The sequence below is a fragment of the Macrosteles quadrilineatus genome, unplaced genomic scaffold (genome assembly GCF_028750875.1).
Source record: "Macrosteles quadrilineatus isolate MER2022 unplaced genomic scaffold, UCM_ALF_1.0 Scaffold_7__1_contigs__length_78375512, whole genome shotgun sequence".
Taxonomy (NCBI): Eukaryota; Metazoa; Arthropoda; class Insecta; order Hemiptera; family Cicadellidae; genus Macrosteles; species Macrosteles quadrilineatus.
This window is the reverse complement of record NW_026542600.1, coordinates 17,789,741-17,811,228: the sequence shown is the minus strand read 5'-3', so window position 1 is coordinate 17,811,228 and position 21,488 is coordinate 17,789,741. Positions and strand designations below refer to the sequence as shown.

Genomic DNA, 21,488 nt, shown 5'->3' with positions numbered 1-21,488 from the left:
TGTTTGTTTCTTTTACTGTTGTTCTAAAAGTACTGTTTATTTCTTTTATAAAAAGGGGAAGTGTTATGAGTTCATATTACTTCAACTATTTTGTTTTTATAGTTGGTAGTCTTGAGTAGCGGGGATGTCTCTCTGCGTAGAGATCATCGTCCTTCTTTTTGAAATGTACTCCAATGTGTAATATCAATATTGTAGACCATGTTTAATTCAAGACGTATTAAAAAGTCTTTACGTTGACTTGGTGTTTTATTAATCATATATTTAATTAAAAGTAAGAGTACATCAAACACACACATTAAACGACATTAAACGACACATTAAACAACAACATTAACATTAAACGAGAAACATTAGCGTTTTCATGAAAAGAAAATTCTCCTTGCGGTGTTTTCCGACCCTTCAGTTCTTTGATATTGTTACGTTGTTGCGTCATTTGAACTAGGAGTTTGGGGAATTTCCTAATGATTTCAAAATCATGATAAAGGTCATTTTATAAATAATGCATTTGCATTCTTATTTGATGAAATTAGATACGAAGTTGCAGGTAAAGAAATAGACATTGTAAGAAACCCAGGAATTTCTAGTCTTATTAAAATATTGAGCTCTTACAATAAAACTACTAAATTGTCAAATGTGGCATTTGATTCTGACACGAATTTCCATAAAGGTGGCAAGTTTAGTACTTGTTTGCCATTAGAGCTGTTAATGGGTGTATTCGAGGATTTTAATAAGGTTTTAGTAAATGTCAAACAAGAATTGGTGTTGAAAAGATCCAAAAATTATTTGAATTGCATATTAACAACCACTAGTGCTCCAGCCAGTGGCACTGCTGATGAAATTCCCAAAATTACACTTACCTCAATTCAATGGGTGATGCCACATGTGATACCATCAAATGGGGAGAAGTTACAATTACAAAAGATGTTATTGCAAAATAAAAATTTGCAAATTGCATTTAGAAGTTTAGAGCTGCACGAACTTCCATCAAATCCCAATACTACAAGACATACATGGTCAGTAAAGACGTCTTCAAGTTTGGAGAAGCCTAGGTATATTATATTTAGTTTCCAAACAGCTAGGGATAATAGTGCACGAAAAAGAACTGATGAATTTGATCACTGTAAACTAAAAAAATCTAAAAAAGTATTTCTAAACTCTGAACATTATCCTTATAGCGATTTAAATCTCGACTTTGAAAATGGAGATGTCTCTAAAGCTTATGAGATGTTTATAAGGTTTAGAGAGACTTACTATAATACTATCCCAGATCCTATGATTAGTAGTTTATGAAGAAATATCCACTAATTGTAATAGACTGTTCTACACAGAACGAAACAGTGAAGGAAGGAATTGTTGATATTAAATTAGAGATTGAAACTGCAGTGTTTGAGTACAATCCTTTGTCAAATGAGATAAATAAAATGTAAATAAAAGATGAAAAACATTCAACAAGAATTGGTTGACTCTGCAAATCAAATACGAGAGAAATATAGAGCTTTAAAACCTGGCAAGTTTCTAGAGGCTGAAGAGAGGTTCCAAACATTCCAACCTTTAATAGAGCCATTACAAGAATAAAAAAAATCGCCAAAACAGAGAGGCATCGAATGGAGATTCTCCCAATGACTCCATCTAGAATACCAATAATACCAAGATTACAACCATTACAACCACAGATTACATCCACCCCACAGAAATTAGATTTTGGTCTTTTAGCATCAGACTATTTAGGAAATTACGTCAGTAAAAGTAGTATGACAGACACTACATATGGTATTAGACGAGAAGCAAATACATTTTTTATTGGAAATAAGGAAGTTGATATTGCCAATGATGATGTTACAGTTGCAAATAAAACCTACAAGGGGACAAAATATTTGTGGGAATTGTTAACTTTAAAAGAACCTGAGGATTATACTCCAGCTGATTTGCAAAATTATAAAGAAATTTTGGAAGCTACAAATGGACATTTGAAGAGCTACAAAGATGGTGCACCAATTTCAAGTAATAGACATACTAAATATCTTAATATAATTAAACCTCTTTTTAAATCTGTTGGTGAAGGTTTGAGACAAGTGACTGGTAATAAAATAGACTATATTTATTGGCATGATCCTAATGAGCTTGTAGATAGGTTAAGACTTCTTTGGCTAAGTCGCCAAGCTGGTATCTCAGGAGTGGATAATGAAATAGATTCTATTATTGAGGAATTGAGAGAAAGTGGAATTATTTATTGAATAAAAATATGTTTATAGATAAATTTTATCGTTTATATAATCCATATAATAAGCCTGCAGAACCCAGGGCTAGTAGTGAACCTACTTTAAATTTACAAGACGATAGTAGGAATTGTTTAAACTGTAAAATTGGTAATGTTAAAGATGGAGAGTTTGTAGATGATGTATCAACTTTGGGACAGACATTAACTAGAAAAGGTGATGTCTTTTTACAAGGTAAAACTAAATATGAGTTTTTAGAATCTAAGAATAAAAATTGGAATGCTAAAAAACAGAAAATTACTAATGTCGAAAAGGGTGAAAGTTTAGATGATGTGCCCATTTTACAACAGACTTTAATACGTAAAGACGGTGGTACATTTGTACAAGACAATAATAATTATGAATTTTTTGAATCAGAGAATGGTGTTTGGAATGCTAAAAAACGGAAAATTACTAATGTGGAAAGGGGTGAAAGTTTAAATGATGTGCCTACTTTACAACAGACTTTAATACGAAAAGATGGTAAATTTGTACAAGACGATAATAATTATGAATTTTTAGAATCAGAGAATGGTGTTTGGAATGCTAAGAAACAGAAACTTAGCGATTTGATAGAAGGTACAGATAGTAAAGATGCTGTGAATATTTCACAAGTTCCAAAAATGGAAGCAGGCTATTGGGATTTTAATAATAAAAGGTTAGTACGTGTTAAACCTGCCATTGATGACACTGACTGTGTTACAAAAGAACAGACTATAACTTATAATAAAAAAAAACTATATTGTTGGGATGCCAAAAGATTATTTATAAGGAATCTACCAGAGGGGGAACATTCGGATGATATTTGTCTAATGTCACAAGCTATGCGATATGATGGATCAAAATTTGTGTATGGAGAAAAACATTTTAATTTGATGGAATACAATCCTGATTTATTAGTTGCTGACCCCACATCTTTGAGTGGATTTAATAGACCATATATACCAGAAAACTATGTATTAAAAAGAATGGAAGATAATCCATTGATTGGGGCTAATGGTAATATATTTACAGTTTAAGGAAAGAGTGATGTTATAAAAAATGAATGAAATTGCATACGAACTTCATAAGCCTGCAAGAAAGAATTTCATTAGAAGGTCTTTTAAAGTATTGGGTATAAACGAAACCATACAAATAGATTTAATTGATATGCAAAACTATGCTAGAGAGAATTCTGGCAATAAATATATTTTAACGTTAATAGATACATTTTCTAAAAAAGCTTATGCTGCTCCACTAAAGAATAAGACAGGTCTAGTGGTTACAGAAGCCATTAAAACCATTCTACCAAAGTGGGTTAAAAACATCCAATCTGACAATGAAAAATAATTTTTTAATCAATATTTTAACAAACTAATGACAACATTAAATATTAATCACTATCACACTAAGGCTGCAATTGTGGCGAGGTTTCAGAGAACTTTAAAGAATTGGATATATAGGGAATTTAATGCTCAGGGGAGTTATAAATGGTTGGATTTACTTCCAAAGTTAATTCGAAAATATAATAATAAAGTGCATAGATCTATAGGAATGAAGCCTAACCAAGTGAGTATTAAGAACAGTAAATATGTGCATGAGAGGTTGACTTCTAAAGTAATGCAAGTTAAAAAGCCACTATATAAGGTAGGTGATAGTGTGAGGATTTCCTAGTATAAACATGTTTTTAGTAAAGTTTATACTCCAAATTGGACAGGGGAGCTATTTACAATAGCAGAAGTTAAGAATTCAAAGCCTGTGACTTATATATTGAAAGATGAAAATGTCAATATAATCAGGGGAGGCTTCTATACAGAGGAGTTGTTAAAGACCAAATATAAAGACATGTATTTGATAGAAAAGGTAATTAAGAGGAAGGGTGATTTATTGTATGTCAAATGGCTTGGATTCCCAAGTAGCCAGTACTCATGGATTTCCACTAAGGATGTCCAAGGGAGCGCACCATGAGCCGGGAGCGCGCCCGAGTTCGCGTACAAACCTCGCTCGATTTTGATAATATACATGTGAATAGATGTGGATTTAAAATAGTAATGAAGTTTTACAATGGTATTGAACATTATATAGGGGTGTACAGGCAAAGATCAGGGTCTTAAAAAAAGTGGCCAAAAATAATCCCCATAAGAATAACATGGGAAAAACGTGCCTAAAGTGTCATGTCTTTCTGGGTTCACCACTACTAAAGTAGCCTCTTTGAATAAAATTTCTCACTTTTTAAAGATTAGCTATTTAGAAGAACTGATGTGCAAAAGTAATCACGCTTGGCTTAAGTGGACATGATTAAAGCCTCAAAATCTCAAATCCTATAATATCTGCTCCTCTCAATTGACATTCGTTCGCATGTTTGCTCTAAATGCAAGTTGACAAAAATAACATGTAAAATTTTTACCTGTTCTTTAAAGTAAAAACGATTACATATTTATTTGTAGAATACAATTTTAATAGTGATCTCTGTTTAATAAGGGGAATCTAATATTTCTGTTTTTTGACACAAATATAATGTTATAGGTATGACTTTCAAATCTAGATATGCTACATTTGGTGTATTTTAAAAGATATTTGATGTTATTGTTAAAACCAAAACCGAAGAAGTGTTAAAATTTCAATAATCTGAAAATAAGTTGTTACACAGGTTGTATTTCATATGTTTACATTCAAAAATATAAGATTATAGATACAGCTAACACCATCACCAGGTTCCCCAACACATTGCCGGAGTTGTTTTGAGTCACCAAGTCCGCCCAGAACTGGTAATGTTGTTCTTCTACCGCAGAACTGTTCAGCAAGGAGAGTTGTTCTCCAATCAACAGGTAGTTCCCTGTGGCCAAGGTGTGCCAGGATAATGAAGCGTTGGGAGACCTGAATCAGTAACCAGTTCATATTTTTACAAATAAACGCATATTTGCTTGCAAAGTGTAATCAAAGGTTTGGCGACTTCATTAAATACTCGCCTAACGGTATGTTCTATGGAAGTTTGGAAGATGGATTTAGGTTTCAAAAAATTTCTTACAAACCTTTTTAATTGGTACAAAAGCAGACTACAAATCTAGCCAATAGATTGCGAACAAGTGCTGCGTTACCTGTTATTTTAGTCAAATAACTTAGTGTACTTGTAATTCTAACTGTACTAATTACGAATCCCGTTAACCTTAGATTTTAGAAGTAGCCTTATAATCCCGATGTTATTGTTAAAGTTTGATTTTATGCATATTCAAATCAAATCAAATCAAATATGCTTTATTCATAAAGTACAGTTTTGTACATTGAATGGTGTGAACTAAATCTATCTTAAATTAATAATTTACAGATTTGCATATCTTGGATCATTATCTAAATTAAAAACCAAGAACCAGGAAATGAAAATAATCAAAACCGAATCAATTACTGACGCTAAGAGGGGAGGTGGAAAAATACTCTTCCAGGGAATAGAACGCTTTCTCTACTAAATAAAGTTTTAGTTTTCTCATGAAATTCTTCCTGCTTTGTTCATTTCTGATTTCATTAGGAAGATGCTTAAAAAATTTTAATCCTATATAGGATGTTTTTTTTCATAGAATTTTAATTTATATAAAATGAGGTTACTAACCTGTCGTCAATCAGTCCTCTATTGTCTTTGATGACTATAGTTTCGGGGTTATAACCCCATTTTCAAATCTTCTCTTCAGTCGTCAAATGTCAAACATATTCTCTTGCGTAAGCCGTCGTCAAAATTACTTTACATATACACAAAAACACACACGAAAACATTTATAAATACAAATCATGTACATGCGCGTGAGGCCGGCCAAGGACAAAACCAGACTGCCACGACAGTCTGGTTTTGTCCTTGGCCGGCCTCACGCGCATGTACATGATTTGTATTTATAAATGTTTTCGTGTGTGTTTTTGTGTATATGTAAAGTAATTTTGACGACGGCTTACGCAAGAGAATATGTTTGACATTTGACGACTGAAGAGAAGATTTGAAAATGGGGTTATAACCCCGAAACTATAGTCATCAAAGACAATAGAGGACTGATTGACGACAGGTTAGTAACCTCATTTTATGTCAATAGATCAATCCTGGAGGCAAATTATGTATAAATTTTAATTTATGTTTACTTGAAATAAGGAATTTTTTATGGGTATAATATAATAAGGAGTGTTGTATGGGTGATAATTTGTCTCAGAGGTGCTCAAGCAGTTTCTTACAAAAATAATTGTGTCGTAAATATATTGGCCATATGCCGTTAAAATTTTCAGTTCTTTGAATTTGTTTTTGGTTGTTTCGTTGTGTTCTAATTTCAAAATTATTCCTATTGCTATTTTTTGAAGTTTAAGAATCCTTTCCAAATTTGCTATTGTAGTTGAACCATAAAGGCACAAACCATAGGATAAATGTGAATGGACAGCATAATATATATTTTTTAATGTTTTATGGTTACAAAAATAAGACATTCTATAGAGTGAATATAGTCCTGAACATAGTTTTGAAAGGAGTTTATCAACATGTTCATCCCAGTTTAAATTTTGGTCCACAGTTAGACCTAGAAACTGTGTACTGTGTTTATGTTCAATTTCTTCTGCATTATACATGATATTTGGTTCAATTAACTTTTTATTTTGATTTGTTTTAAAAGTTATAAAATTAGTTTTTTTTTAGGATTAAGCTTCAATTTATTTTGCTCTAGAAAGTTTCCAATGTTTGCCAATTCAACAAAACTTAAAATTTCAACTTGTTGCACTGACTCAGCCGATACTTTGAGATTTGTATCGTCTGCATTAAAACAAAGATTGTTCTGAGGTAAACATGAGAGTGCACCACCAGCATCATTTATAACATAAAAACAACAGGGGGCCAAGGATTGACCCCTGGGGTAAACCACATTTAACCCTTTCAGTTTCAGAAGAAAATGTTGTAATTCTGTTATCATGATTATGTGTGATTTCTACAAACTGACAACGATTATTTAGGTATGACTGAAACCATTTTATTGATTTTTTTGTAACCCCTAAAATGAGTAATTTATCTATAAGTTGGGTGTGGTCGACACTATCAAATGCCTTAGTTAGGTCCATGAAAATTCCAATTGTGAACTCCCCCTTATCAACAGATTCAATTATAGATTCTATGAATGACACTGCAGCTGTAATTACAGATTTTCCAGGCCTAAATCCATGCTGAGTATTGTTTAATAGTTTAAATTCTTCTAAATAATTTAGTAACTGACAGTTAACAATTTTTTCATAAATTTTTGATACTACTGGTAGGAGAGAAATAGGACGGTAATTTGACACAGTTTCTAGGTCGTCTTTCTTATAAATTGGTATTATTTTAGATTTTTTTAATTGATTTGGAAAAATTCCTGATACAAAAGATGAATTTATTAAATGACTTAAAATATGGCTCAGGCATTCCATGTCCTGATACGTTTGAGAATGGTATAAACTAATTGCGTTGGTTTATCTTAGGGTAGTTTTAAATTGTACTTTCTTGTTGGTTATATTAACAGTGGGTAAGTGGGTTCAAGTATTTTGAAAGTTTGTGAATAGCGATGAATAAGTATACGAAACATCGGAAAGCATTCTCCATATACTAAATAGAAACATGCCATATTACCAACTACATACAATTCTTTTAATATAAATTACTCTTATATAAAACTACACAGGTCATATATGTAAATAAATATTTGATAACTTTTGTATGTGCAAAAATAAAGTATTTTCCGTTAATTTTAAATTTAAAGTATTTTTTATGAATGTACCAACTTACCCATGTTTAGCAAAGTGTGTCCACATACTAACTAGACTGTTTCTCATGGCAATAGCAGGCAGATTCGTCAAACATTTTCCTAAGTCTTGTGAACTATTTGCAGAGTAGAACAGATAAGTCAATTCTGCCCCGTGAAATACTCCTGTCACTTTGAATTGGGAAAAGTAATCTGGCATAGGATTCCACGCTCCGAGGAAATCATACATGTAGCCGTAGGTGAAATTTGCGAATGCTCGAGTTGTCTATGAAAGTGCAAAAGACATGAATGAAATTGTTTTATGCTTAGTAAAGAATTAAATGTAGTCTTGTGAACGTCTAGTAAACGACAAGCTATCACAATAGTTCCAAAGCTGTCAAGAGTGTAATATCATAACACATTTTAGTGCATTTACAATCAGGATATTCACTTAGTCTGCAGGTTTGCTGCGGCAGGGATATCTTATTATTGTTTACACAAAAACACATCAAAAACTAGTTCTCATAACACTCAGGATAAGAGCCTAGGTTGACACGGCAATAATGATAGAGTCTTATGATTATTTCCTACATCCATGAACAATTTCTTTTCCAATGACATATTCCCTGTAAAATATTATCACAGCTTTTCAAAAATATCAGAAAACACTCAGTATGGATCATAAACATAAACAAATTAAAAAATTGAAATAATCCTATACTAATTACCTTAACATAATGGTTTGACAGTCCAATTTAAGTAATGTTAAATAATGTTTACAGCCAGGCGAGTGACGTGATGTTTTATATCTGTTATACATACCCTGTCTGTTCTAATATGCGTGCAGTATTTAATATGTTTAAACAGCTGTGTGGAAATGGGAAATCTAAATTCATTTGACAGTCCTGCTTATTTACATTTAAACTTTGTGAGATTGTACTTTGTTACAATGGAGACCAATCAATATTAACTTTTAAACACCTTACTTCAGAATTTTGAAAACCTACGGGGCAGAGTCCTAGGTCAGAATCGAAGAGGTAACAGTTTCATATGAGTTGATAGAATATAGCAACGTGATGACACTTGGAGGGGTTTTTCCCGTAAGAATAACATGGAAAGCTTTTTTAGCCACTTGAAAAAATCATGCTCTCGGTCTATACATCCCTATTCAAATGTACTGTACTACCGTCCAACTCCATAAAAATTTCCAATCCCCATCCATCCCCACATATATTTTTTTAACTTACGGACTTGGCTGTGCGAGATTTGAAACCAGAACTCAGGCGCGCTATCGACCCGTAGGCATTGCCGCAGGATAGCTTCTCGTCCCCTCGTCGTTTGGTAGGCAACCCCCAAATCATTTCATTAATATCCAACTCCTTGAATTATCTTTAATGCCAATCCATACTCATATTTTCAAAATCTGGGACTTGACTGCGCGAGATTTGCATAAAATCTTATACCAAGTAGGTTCAAAATATTGAAAAATATAAAGTTTTGGTTGAATTACTTTAAATGCAAGTAACACATAGTCTTGGGACCTCTGGCGATTTATATGAAAATATTGAACATTTTAGGCCTGGACTTGAAAAATTGAAGAAAACTATTTTTTGCCAAACTATTCTAGGAGTCTTGAAACATGTATGTACCAAGGGCTAAGGTGAATATTCCATGCCAAAATGATTTGGGGCCTTGGAGCTTGGGCTCGCTCCCGAACCAAAGCATTGCCTTAAGCTTGCTTCTCGCCCCCTCGTTTTTTGAATAAGTGTTATCATATTGCTATATTCTACCTACTTATATGTATCCTCGGAGAGGTAGCTTTATTTTTTTCCAATTAGTATTATCAGGGTGGCTGTCGTAAGCTTAAAAATAAGGCCCTAATGTTAAAACTCCATAAGCAAAGTTTAATTTCTATTTTTGACCCAATTAGCAAAAATATTTTCAAAATACGAATAAAACATGCACATATAGGAACTATAAGCCTTAATTTGGTACAACCCGCGTGTAATTCGGTCCATAAGTATGGCCAGGATAGCTGACATATATTTTGCAAAAGTGTTTTTAATATACGTATAAGATATATCGAATTGGTTTGATAAATTGATATTCTCTGCTGTGGCTAGTTTATTTCCTTTAGATTCAAAATTATGTTTTTCAATAAGCATGTGTTCGCAACATTACTTTTCATACTAGTTACATTCTTTGATTTAAATGCTTGCAGATGTTCTTTGTATCTACACTTGAATGACTTGAATTTTAAATTTATAACTTTTTGATCTTTCTTCCAATGCATTGTTTTTGGTTTTATATAACACTTAATTTAGAAATTTTGATCGTTTTTCCTTATTGCTCCATTGAATTTACTATTATATGGAACACAAATAAAACCATTCTTTTGGTTTTCTGTTACGGTTATTCGTCTTATTTTCTTTTGTTTTTTTCTTAATATAGGAGCTATACTAATATCTATAGAGATTTTGAATAGTTGGGATTGGTGGACACTAACAAAGTTATTTTAAATATTCTGAATTTAAAAATACGTGGCTTAATAAAAAACATATTGTAAAAACACAATAATTTTGTAAATGGTTTGGTGCTGTTTTGTTTTGTTTGGTGCTGAAAGGGAAAACTACGTTTAATAAATATTGTTAAAAAATATATAGTTTGTAATATCTCTCGACTGTATAAAATGAATAATTTTAGCTTCAAGATTAAAATTTGTTCTTATCATTTACGAACTATAGTTGGGGAAAATATTCTTTTTGTTAAAATATCTCTAAGTTGTAAGAAGAATTTATTACTTCGTTTTCATAATGGTTTTGTCGGTGCAGTTTTATTTTATTTTATTTCATTTTATTATTATTGTATTGTTTATAATTAGTGCTAACAAAGTAGGCCAGCCGCAACAGTCAGTCTCATAACCTTTGTTGTGTCTAGTTTAGTCTAGTGTTAACGTGTCTAGTTTTTCAAAGCGAAACTTGAAATACTAACCACAATTGTAGGATATGCAAAGAGAGCGTCGGTGTACAGGTTGACTAAGTCAATGATCTTATTTTGTCCTGGTGATACTGGAAAATATTTTGTTCTAATTTGTTCAGTCATTAAAGATATCAAGTTTGAAGAAAGTGATCCAAGGTTATTTTTGCGAATAAAAGCAGCAAGGTTGGCCTCCGAAAGCTTCCAGACCTGTTCCGTATCTTCTGTAATCAAAATGTAAAATCATATATTGAATAAAAGAATAAATTTAAATAATACTACATTACTACAAAATGTACGAAATCATGCCAAGATCTCAAATATATTAGTTTTATCTGAAGCATGTTTTTTTATCACGATCAAATAGAAAAATCTTTTAAGACGTGAAGGGATATAACAATCTGATCCAGTTACAGAATGTTAAAAATGTCGATTAAAAGTTTTTAAAATTGAACTAGCTGTGTACCCGTTCTACCGATGGGATCATGTAGTTAGTTGAAACCTTGAACAGCAGTTGGTTTGCATATATTTAGTGCGCTTTTTCTAGATATGCAAGCAAAACTCCGTATACAGCACAGTTGCAGCGTCTGTTTCCCGGCTATTATAACTCAAGTACAATTTATACTCAAATACACATCATTGCACCAATAAACATCAAGAGAAAACTTGACAAAAATCGCACTGAATTGGGTTTTTGGATGTCCGTTATTTGATTTGAACAATAGTGGATATTTAAATGGATAAAGACACTCTGCCAACCCAGTGAATACAAAAGGACAAAACAAAATCAAAAATCACTTTATTCACCTTTATAAATACAGGAATACATTTTTAGGATAAGAATAGTATTCCCCCGAATGGACTGCAAGTCCGTGCTCGAGGGAAGAGCTCTTACCAGCAGAAAATTTATTTTGATAGCTATTATGGTGGCGTTTGATGTCAGAGATTAATTTAAATGTAAGGCAAGCGAATTAAAGCCTCTGCAGCCTCTCGTCCCACAGTCATCAGCCACTCACAGACCTTGCTTTTATACACAGCGACACTGCCTGATTCATTATCAGTTATGTTGGGCGGCAAGTTGCGATTAAGGATGTGAGCTATGTAAAACACGTTATTTTTCAACGAACTATATGCTAGTTGTGGAGTGCGGTATCCAAAGTTATGCCTGTGTCTAGTGTGATAACTGTGTTGTAAGTTAGAAAAAATAGTTTCCTTGTTGTTCTTAATGAAAAGTAATAGTGTTTTGATAAACAATTGTCTAATATTTAAAACTGGGAATTCGGAAAAAAGTAAATTCGTTGAATAATGTTTCGGCCTTTTAAGAATAATTTTGATTAAGGTTTTCTGGGTTACGTGAAGAGGAGCCAATGTGGCAGCAGATACACCGCCCCACGCCAGTATGCCATACTGCAGCACAGACTGCACGTATGCATAGTAAACGTATCTGCAGTGATCAACTGACTATTTGAATCCCGACCGATGCTCTCGTTTTTCTGGAGAAGGCCGCGTAAAATGTTCTCTGGGCCGTGACAGACAGACAGACAGAAATTGAGATGAGACTTGTTTCGCCTTCTTTAATGTAAACAACGTAAAATTAACCAAAAAATATATAATTCTGAGCAATGTACAGACAAAATCATAATTTTATTTATATAGATGGACAGTCCAAAAAAGAACAAAGAACTAAACAATTTATCAACAAGTTGTGTATAAAACAATTTTTCAACTTCCTAAATTTAATATCTTTGATTGTTGAGTTTTATAAGAAAAAGTTAGTAAGCCATCTCGAAAAGAATTAGTGAAATTGCTTATCCTGGAAAAATATTATATGAAGGCTTGTGCCTTATATAAATATACGAAAACAAAATACAGTATTTAAAAGAATAGATTATAAATCATTGAAGCACTTATGTATTAAGAAAGAACTAAAATAAAATAGAATATAACATTTACAAGAAGTCAGATGATCATATGATAATTTTCACATATAAAGTACAGTATAGACAGTAAGTAGCAGATTCATATTAGTGGGAAAACTGTATAGCCATAGCCACATACTACCCTCCCAGTGTCAACGAGGAACAACGATGTGGGGGATTGAAACTACGACCTAATCTTGTAAAAATCTGTGCTTTTTAAAGGCCAACATCTTTATTGCTGTCTTAAGTCTTGTCTACTCGAGTTTCTATAGATTTTATGTCACTTTTTCATGCGTTGTTGGTCGTATCAGTTAAGAATCTTGAAGGAGAAATGCCGGTTTGAGTCGGTTAATAGGATTTGGCCTAGGTCTTCGTGGAGTAAGAACAGTAAAGCCGGGTTTTCCTAGGCGCGGAAGCGGAGAGCGGACTCCACTTTTCTTAGGTGATTTAATGTTACTGATTTCCTAGAAGCGGGGCGGAACGCCATGTTAATTTCTTTTCCGCTCTCTGCGTTCCTCTCTCCGCTCTCCGCTTCCGCACCTAGGAAAACCCAGCTTAAGCCACTTGTCAGACCGCAAAACCACTTGGTAAGGACCATCATAGTCAGCTGAAGCGGTTTTTTGGATGAATCATGACCAACAAAAACATGGTTGGATGCTCTTAATTCTGGATGAACAAAGACCTTCTTAGAGGAATAATTTTTGGCTTCTATGGTTTGAGATCAATAATTTTTCTTTTCAGATTGTACTCTAAATCTGGAATATTTGTTGAGGTATCTTCTGTGGTTTGAAAAAGATCGCATGTAGTCTGATGGACTGACCTAGTGTCATTTCTGCAGCAGTAACATTGTGTTTTAGAATAATATTAGATCTTAGTCCCAGTAGAACCATTGGTAAAGTAAAGTAAAGTTAATGCAGATTTCAGATGTCGGTGCTATCTTTTGATCTTTCCATTAGCTTCAGGGTGATATGCCGTAGTTTTAATGCGATGGATACCGAGATGTTTTGTTAATTCCTGGAATAAATTACAGTGGAATTATCTTCCTCTATCTGTAGTAATGTTTTGAGGAGCTCCAAATCTAGCAATCCAGGTAGAAAGATGTGTATCGACCCATCGTGTAAAGCCATCTATGATAGTTAGCAAGTACGTAAATCCTTGAGAAGGTGGCAAGGGTCCAACTATGTCCACATTAATGTGAGAAAAACGTCCATTATTGTTGTTGTAAGCTCCAATCTCAGTAACAATGTGTTAACAAGCCTTTGACTTCTGGCAAGCTAGACATGCTTTGGCCCAAAGTCTGGCATCTTTATTCATGGATGGCCAAACAAAACGTTGTTTAATAAGGTCCAAAGGCCCTTTGATTCCCGGATTTGCCAGGTTGTGAAGGGAGTCAAATAACTGCTTTCTGAACTGCTGAGGAATGAATTCCTCTGGAATGAACATCACAGCTCTGAGCCATTAGGAAGTAAAATATTTTTGATTATCAAATAATGTGTTTGAGTATTTTAGGTTTTTAGTTCAGCATCTTGATATCGAGTTTCAGAATTTTTTTCAAATCGTACAGATGATGGTAGGTCATTAGCACTCATTCTCGACGTGAAATCAGCAGGAATGTTTTTTTCCCTGGTAGATACCTTATGTCGGTAGTGAACTGTCCAATGAAATCTAGATGACGCAATTGCCTAGGGCTAGATGTGAAAGAGGGTTTATGGGAGGCACAAGATAGAGGTTTGTGATCTGTGTATACAACAAAACTTCGCCCTTCAAGGAGAAGTGCTTCACAGATAGGTATGCGGCCAGGAGTTCCCTGTCATAGGTACTGTATTTTTCTGAGTTGTAAGGGATTTAGAGAAAACCCCAAGAGGTCCAAAGTTTCCATTACAAATCTGGTGGAGAGACGAACCTATAGCGAAGTTTGATATATCGACCATGAGAGTCAAAGGAGCATCAGTGGAGATAACCCTTTGCATCCTCAAGAGCATTCTTAGATTCTGTAGACTAAATTATTTTAAGTTTTTCACATTTATGTGTACTCTTAGACAAATCAAATAGTTTTTGCTGAGCTGCGTTAGGGAGTGAACTTCTGTAAAAGTTTATAAGTCCAAGGAATTTATGAAGTTCAAGAAAGGTTTTAGGAAGTTTGCAATTAACAATAGCTTCAACTTTATCAGGAAGATGAGAAATTCCTTGTTTAGAAACTGTGTAACCAAGAAAAGAGATCTTTGTCACGCTAAATACGCTCTTTGGCGTATTACTATTGATATGATGCTTATTAAGTCTATCAAAAACTGTTCGCAATTTAATAATATGTTCACCTTCTGCAGAGGATGCTACTAAGATATCGTGTAAGTAACAAAATGTAAACTCTAGATCATGCAAAAGAGGATTAGTATATGTCTGGAAAGTTTGTGCAGCATTTCTTTAATCCAAATGCCATTTTTTTATTCAAATAATTTAAAAGGTGTTATGACAGCAGTTTTTGGAATGTCATCAGGAGATACTGGAATGGAAAGAAAACCCCGCACAAGATCAATTTTGGAAAATATAGTTTTTCTATTTAACTGGCTTTTAAAATCACGCACATACGGTATGATATATCTAACAGGAACTGTTTTGGCATTTAGGGCACGCTAATCCCCGCAAGGTCTCCATGTACCATCAGTTTTAGGAACTAAATAAAGTGGAAGGGACCGATAGCTTTTTGAAGGCCTGCAAATGTCTAACTCAACCATCTTGTGAAACTCCTTTTTTGCTACCGCAATTTTTTCTGTAGGTAACCAGCTAGCTCTAAAGTTCACAGGCTGACCTGTTGTCTTAATTGAGGGAAAAAATGTGTCCTGTGAAACTTGAAAATTAGAATTTTCGTTCAATAAGAATTAGAATATTGATTGATAAGTTTTGGGTATTTTATTTTTGGGTCAAGAACCAATGCTTATTATCGATTTGAAAGTTTTTGAATTTCCATAACAGATAATTGCGTTCTGTTACGATTAGTCTTTTATTTTTCATATCGGAAAGTACACCATAATTTGATAAAAAGTCTGCTCCCATTATGGGTTGGGTTAAGTCTGCAACTATGAAAGACCAGGCAAACTTTCTTTTCAAGCCTACACCACGTTTTATGTCTTGTTTACCGTACGTTTTAATAACAGAGCAATTGGCAGCATATAATTGTCTGGGTAATCCATTGACTATTGGATACAGAAGAAGACATCCGATCTATATGGATCAGCTGTCACCATTTTATTACTAAAAAAGAATGTAGTTGTGTAAGCCAATCACGGATTGCGCTAGTGTCCAAAACTCTATTTTGTACCTTATTTTTCGTTACTGACATAGTAGCTGGGTCACAACAGTTGCTATAGCTCATAATAAGTAATTCCATCAATTTGACTTGGTAAAAACCATCATGTAATCGGCAGAAATCAGTAATTTATATCAGCGCAATCTGTATGTGGCTCACATCAACTAAGACAAATTTTGTTAAAAACCTGGCTACATTTTTAACATGGGGATGGAATATCGAGAGACGAGGCAGGAAGTTTTCCTGTTGTGCTTTATTTTTTGGCGTGAAAAAACAAGGTTTAAAACTTTTTTGGCATTTTCAGTTTGGTTATGATACCAGCAAATTTCACCTTGATCATTTCTCTCTTTAGGATAGTACCGGTTCTTATGTTTGGATAGCAAGTTTTGTTTACTTAACCAAAGAAGTTTATCAATGGACTGAAATAGTTCACTGACTTGTTTTTCTAAGTTGGCAATCCGATCACTAGATTGCGCGACATCTCCTTGAGCACAAACGTAGTTGTCGACAGCTGATGGTTCAGCTATTTGGTCACCTTATTTAGCTAAGTCATCAAGAGAATTGGTTTGAGAAGCAGCTAGAGCAGTACGAATGTGACTAGGTAGACGTTTTAGAAAAATAACTTTTAAAAATCAGTTACCTGTCACGTGCCTGCTAAGGTTCTCATTTTACAAAGTTTTGTCGGCTCCTTTTCTCCGAGAAAAAATGTCAGTTGTTTTAGCTTAACATTTTCTGAGATTTCATATTCTGAGCATAGCCTTTTCCTTGTCAGAGTAGGGAGTGAGACAAAGGTTTGATAATGAAATCTAAAATGTGACTTGCAACTTCATTGTCCAGTAACATAATCATGTCATTACCTCATTGTATTTAGTCCTTTCCTTCAAAATTTCATGAAGAGAAAGTTTAAATTCAATTTGATGAAACCAAAGTGAAACATTTTTGGTACAAAATTTTGGAATTTTCACTTGAATTGGTGAGATTTGTGAAGCCTCTTGTGTACTAGGAGTCGGGGGAGATTCTTGATTATTCATGATGGTCTAATTGAATTAATGACAATAACAAGGATAATAAAGGGTCACCAAAAAAGGCCTGTGCCTTATATAAATAATATACTAAAACTAAATAAATTAATTAAAAGAAGAGATTATAAATCATTGAAACACTTTTGTTTTAGAAAAGAACTACAATAAAATATAACATTTACAAGAAGTCAGCTGATCAAATGATAATTTTTACATTTTAAGTACAGTTAAGACAGTAAGTCGCAGATGTATATATTAGTGGGAATACTATATGGCCATAGCCACAATATCATTTGTATTTAATGTTATCTTAAAAGCCAAAACCAAACGTTCCTCTATTTCTATTGTATTTTATTTATTGTTAGCCAATCTTACGAAACTTGACGATTCCATCTGCAGCAGCGAACCCAGTGATAAGTGGTTTTGATCTGTTTATTGCTCCTTTCATCAGGTTATCCAAGGAGTCCGGAAAGAAAGAATTCGTTGCGAACGAGTCGATAACCGGTGTGAAACGCAGGGTCGCTCCTTTGGCTATATACTGTAACAGTAAGTTAAGGTGAATATTAAATAGTATTAATTTAAGTTTATTGCAATCAATCAATCCAGGGCAGGATAACCTTTTCTAATTCAATTGTCTGAATTTAAAAATTAAATTAAGGCTTCATTATCTATATTTTAGTAACCGTGTAATGTTGTCTTTTATTTATATATGCCTGTCGACGATTAATCAAGAAAACTGTGTTTTTCTGAAAAGCTAAATTTACAATAGTAAGTGTGTTGCCGCTTTCACATAAAAGATTTCAATCCATCGTCGATTTATTATTTAAATGCCACTGGTGTAGAAAAAAAACCGTCATCACCCGAAGCCCAAGACTTGTCAAGGGACAGTCTACTCTGATGGTAGACCACCTAACTTTTAGTTGTTTCATCGGCCGATTTAGATTACCTTAGCCATGAGGAAATAGAGAAAAATGTAATCGGTTGTATTTCCCTTACCTCTATCGGTAAGGCCACGTTTTGCTCGGCTACAATTTTTTTTATGTCCACTCTTTGTAGACAGCTCAGAAGTAAGGTACTGTTGAGCGATGAGTCACAGCCTACAGCATCTGAGAGAAGTTTGGCTCTTCGAACAGCCTCTTTGGAAGGCAGTAAATTGACCAATAATGAGCCACTCTGACTTATCGCCTGCTTAAAAAGGCCTAAAAATAGAGGTTATATTTAAATTAACATTTGATACTTTTGTCAATCGCTTGAATGTAGATCTTCAATATACTCTCTATTGTCAACTGTTACAATGTACTGTACATTAACACACTGAATTACCAATCGCTATGATGAATTAATCCAACATAAACCTATGTAGTTCATTTAGGATGAATTGAAAATGTAGATACACTCCTTTAACAAGTTTACGTAATCTTCAACCTTTAAATTGTGTTTTACGGGTGCATCAAGTTATTCATTGGCGTTAGAAAGACCAAAACTAAGAATGGTTCCATAGGTTTTACTCAGTAGTACTCAGCCACAGTTTCTCTAAACATTAGGCTACTTTACGTTAAATAGTCTTTACTCGGTATAGTTTTGAATGGAAACACTTTTTTAAATGCTTTATGACTAATTTTCTTTTAAAACTACATACCTGTGGAGACTGGAGATATGTAGTGAGACATTACCAAAACTGATCCAGCACTATGACCGAACAGAGTCACTAGTGTGGGATCTCCTCCAAACATTCTGATCTCCTGTTGGACCCACTTTAGAGCTAGCATAGTGTCGTACAAGCCTAGGTTTCCTGGTGCATCAGGAGTTCCTAAGGTCAGGAATCCTGAAGCAATGAGGAATTACATTGAAATATGTGTTGAAGTATATTCTGCTAATTAGATAGAATATAACCACCTCACGGAGCTAGGATGTGTTAATCTAATTCCGACATAAATTTTACATAATGCTAAAAATATGATAAAAAATTGGAAACAATTTTGACCAATAATAATCATACCTAATCGAGGAGTATGACAAGGTTTGACTGGTCACAATCAATCTCCTTTGCATGTACTACATAAGTTATCATTATCATCGCTTATGTAATGACCACGTTTGAGGGAGCCATTTGAATAATGCCATTACCTTGTGGGCTATGCTGATAAAGATATTATTTAAATAACAATAGGAATACCTGCTGCCCCTAGCCGATAGTTGGCTGTGACTAGAATAACCTCTTGAGGGATCAAAAAGTCAGGCCCGTACTGGAGGGATGAGCTGGAACCGAAGCTAAAACCTCCTCCATGGATATACACCATCACAGGTCGGGCAACGGATGTCTGAGAAGCATTCTGCAGAAGCAATAAGGCGGGGGAATGATTTATTTTTATTTTTTTTTGTAATATTAATTATAAATTTCCATGTAAGGTACTGTGAAGTGTATTTGTACTGTACCGGCTCACCCATTGCTTTGCTGGATACGTTCCAGCACACATCTGTAGTCTATGTGGACGGGCAAATGCAAAGTTAAAAGAGACCGCCATCCTCTAAAAAAGAATCACTTCCAAGAATGTTTTTTTTTTGTTTTATCATAGATTAAGCATACTAAGGGCGAGCATACACAAATAACCACGACCAAAGTTAGTATTAAAACAAGGGCATCATTATGATTAACTTAGTCTCAGATTGGGCAGATGATAATGGATTCTGTATGACTTATAACTTAAATAGATATGCATTGTGACATCGCATTTTTATATTTTCTAGCCTATGTATCTGTTGTATAAAAATAGGTAGATAACATTTGAAAAAGCCCCGTATTTTACTACATAATATCACCAACACAGGAAATGCCAATCAAGAAGTATTTTTAAGTATCAAATTAAGTGCCCCTAAGTATTTACCACAGGCGTGAAGACGTTCAGATAAAGGCAGTCTTCGTTGAATTCCACGTCGAGTTGCGGGCACATCGGTCCATCCTTTTGAGCAAGAAGAGGTTCATTCCAGGCATCTCGGGCTGACGGTGGCTACATATGAGATTAATCTTGAAAATAGTGAAATAAGAAGGTCTTTAGTATTTAAAGCCATTAGTATTTTAGTTGGGATAGTACCAAGCACTTTTAATGTAAGACAATCCAAACCCTACAATACATTTTTTTGTATATGGCAAGGATCAAACCCTCTCGGACCAAAATCCGAGGGGCTAAATCTAGGCTAACGACTCAACCCTCAATCAGATATGTCCTGTTATAAAAATATTATGTTTAAAAGAACGGCTCCATTGATTTTTGAGAAGCTCAGTGATGTAATCAGTTTAAATAATTGTGGATTTCACTAAACTTAAAAAACTCTTTAACCGAACAAAACCATATTCAAACTAAGTTTAGCTTTTAACTTAAAACGTAGCCTAACAATAAACCACATTTAGTAAAATTGAACATTTGATGAGACAAAACATTTAGTGACTTCAGTACACTCAAACCTAGCTAAATAAACACCTATGAATATATGCTTAATTTTTACTATATAATGAGATAAATTGTAGTGTGCAAAGTAATTTATTCAACTCAGTTTTAGTTTAGAAGCCCGTTTTAAATACAATATAGCCGTTTGAAGTTCATACCTGAAAACGGGAATGGACCTTTCCGTATGGAACTCCTAGGAATGCATCATAAGACACACCTGTTGCTGGGTTGAGACTGACTCTTAACCCTACCACACCCCCTTTGGAAGTTGATACTGTAATATTTTCTCCACTGAAAAATTGTATAACATTATCAGTCCATAAAAATACATGTCACATTGGTTGTATAGTGATATTTCTCCTCAACTTAGCTAAAAGCCAATGAATTGCCAGTGCTAGAACCCTGATATACATTTCCTCGACTGAGAGACCTTGTGCTTTTATAAGTATATGGACCTGTTAATAAGTAAATAGGTCCAAATATTCGCCTAATAGGTTACGAAACAAGTTAAAATAGCCTAATAGAAATAATAAAAATACAAAGAGGTGCATAAGGCTTTACTGCGACAAAAGATATATTAACAATGCAAGCGCCTTCTTGGCAGGTGTTGTTTTCTTCCACTTCCAAACTAAGTCAGTTCCGTCTTATAAATAAACAAGAGGTTCTACCTGCGAATTCACGGGTGAACAGAAACCACCATTAAATTAATTTAATCAACTTTGACTTTATATTTCATTTAAAGGGCCCAAGTTCGAGAAATTGTCATCTGAAAGGATGTTAAAAGCAGTGGAACCTTCATACTTTACGTCCCGAGGTTGTACCTGTACACGCAGCTCTCTTTCACGACATCTTTAATAC

At 34.0% G+C, this 21,488-nt stretch overlaps 1 protein-coding gene across 1 annotated transcript in view; it reads right to left on the bottom strand.

Annotated features, from left to right (window-relative positions):
- Positions 1 to 4,869: 4,869 nt before the first annotated feature.
- Positions 4,870 to 21,488, bottom strand: part of LOC128998260 (cholinesterase 2-like) — a 31,116-nt gene continuing 14,497 nt past the window's right edge. Inside the window, exons 2-10 of the mRNA XM_054424313.1 lie at positions 20,789 to 20,921; positions 20,070 to 20,192; positions 19,361 to 19,517; positions 18,824 to 19,009; positions 18,181 to 18,383; positions 17,560 to 17,722; positions 10,955 to 11,163; positions 8,008 to 8,249; positions 4,870 to 5,111 (exon numbers count right to left, since the gene is read on the bottom strand). Coding sequence (XP_054280288.1) covers positions 4,907 to 5,111; positions 8,008 to 8,249; positions 10,955 to 11,163; positions 17,560 to 17,722; positions 18,181 to 18,383; positions 18,824 to 19,009; positions 19,361 to 19,517; positions 20,070 to 20,192; positions 20,789 to 20,921 — 1,621 coding nt within the window. The 3' untranslated portion in view covers positions 4,870 to 4,906. The remainder of the gene's footprint in view (positions 5,112 to 8,007; positions 8,250 to 10,954; positions 11,164 to 17,559; positions 17,723 to 18,180; positions 18,384 to 18,823; positions 19,010 to 19,360; positions 19,518 to 20,069; positions 20,193 to 20,788; positions 20,922 to 21,488) is intronic.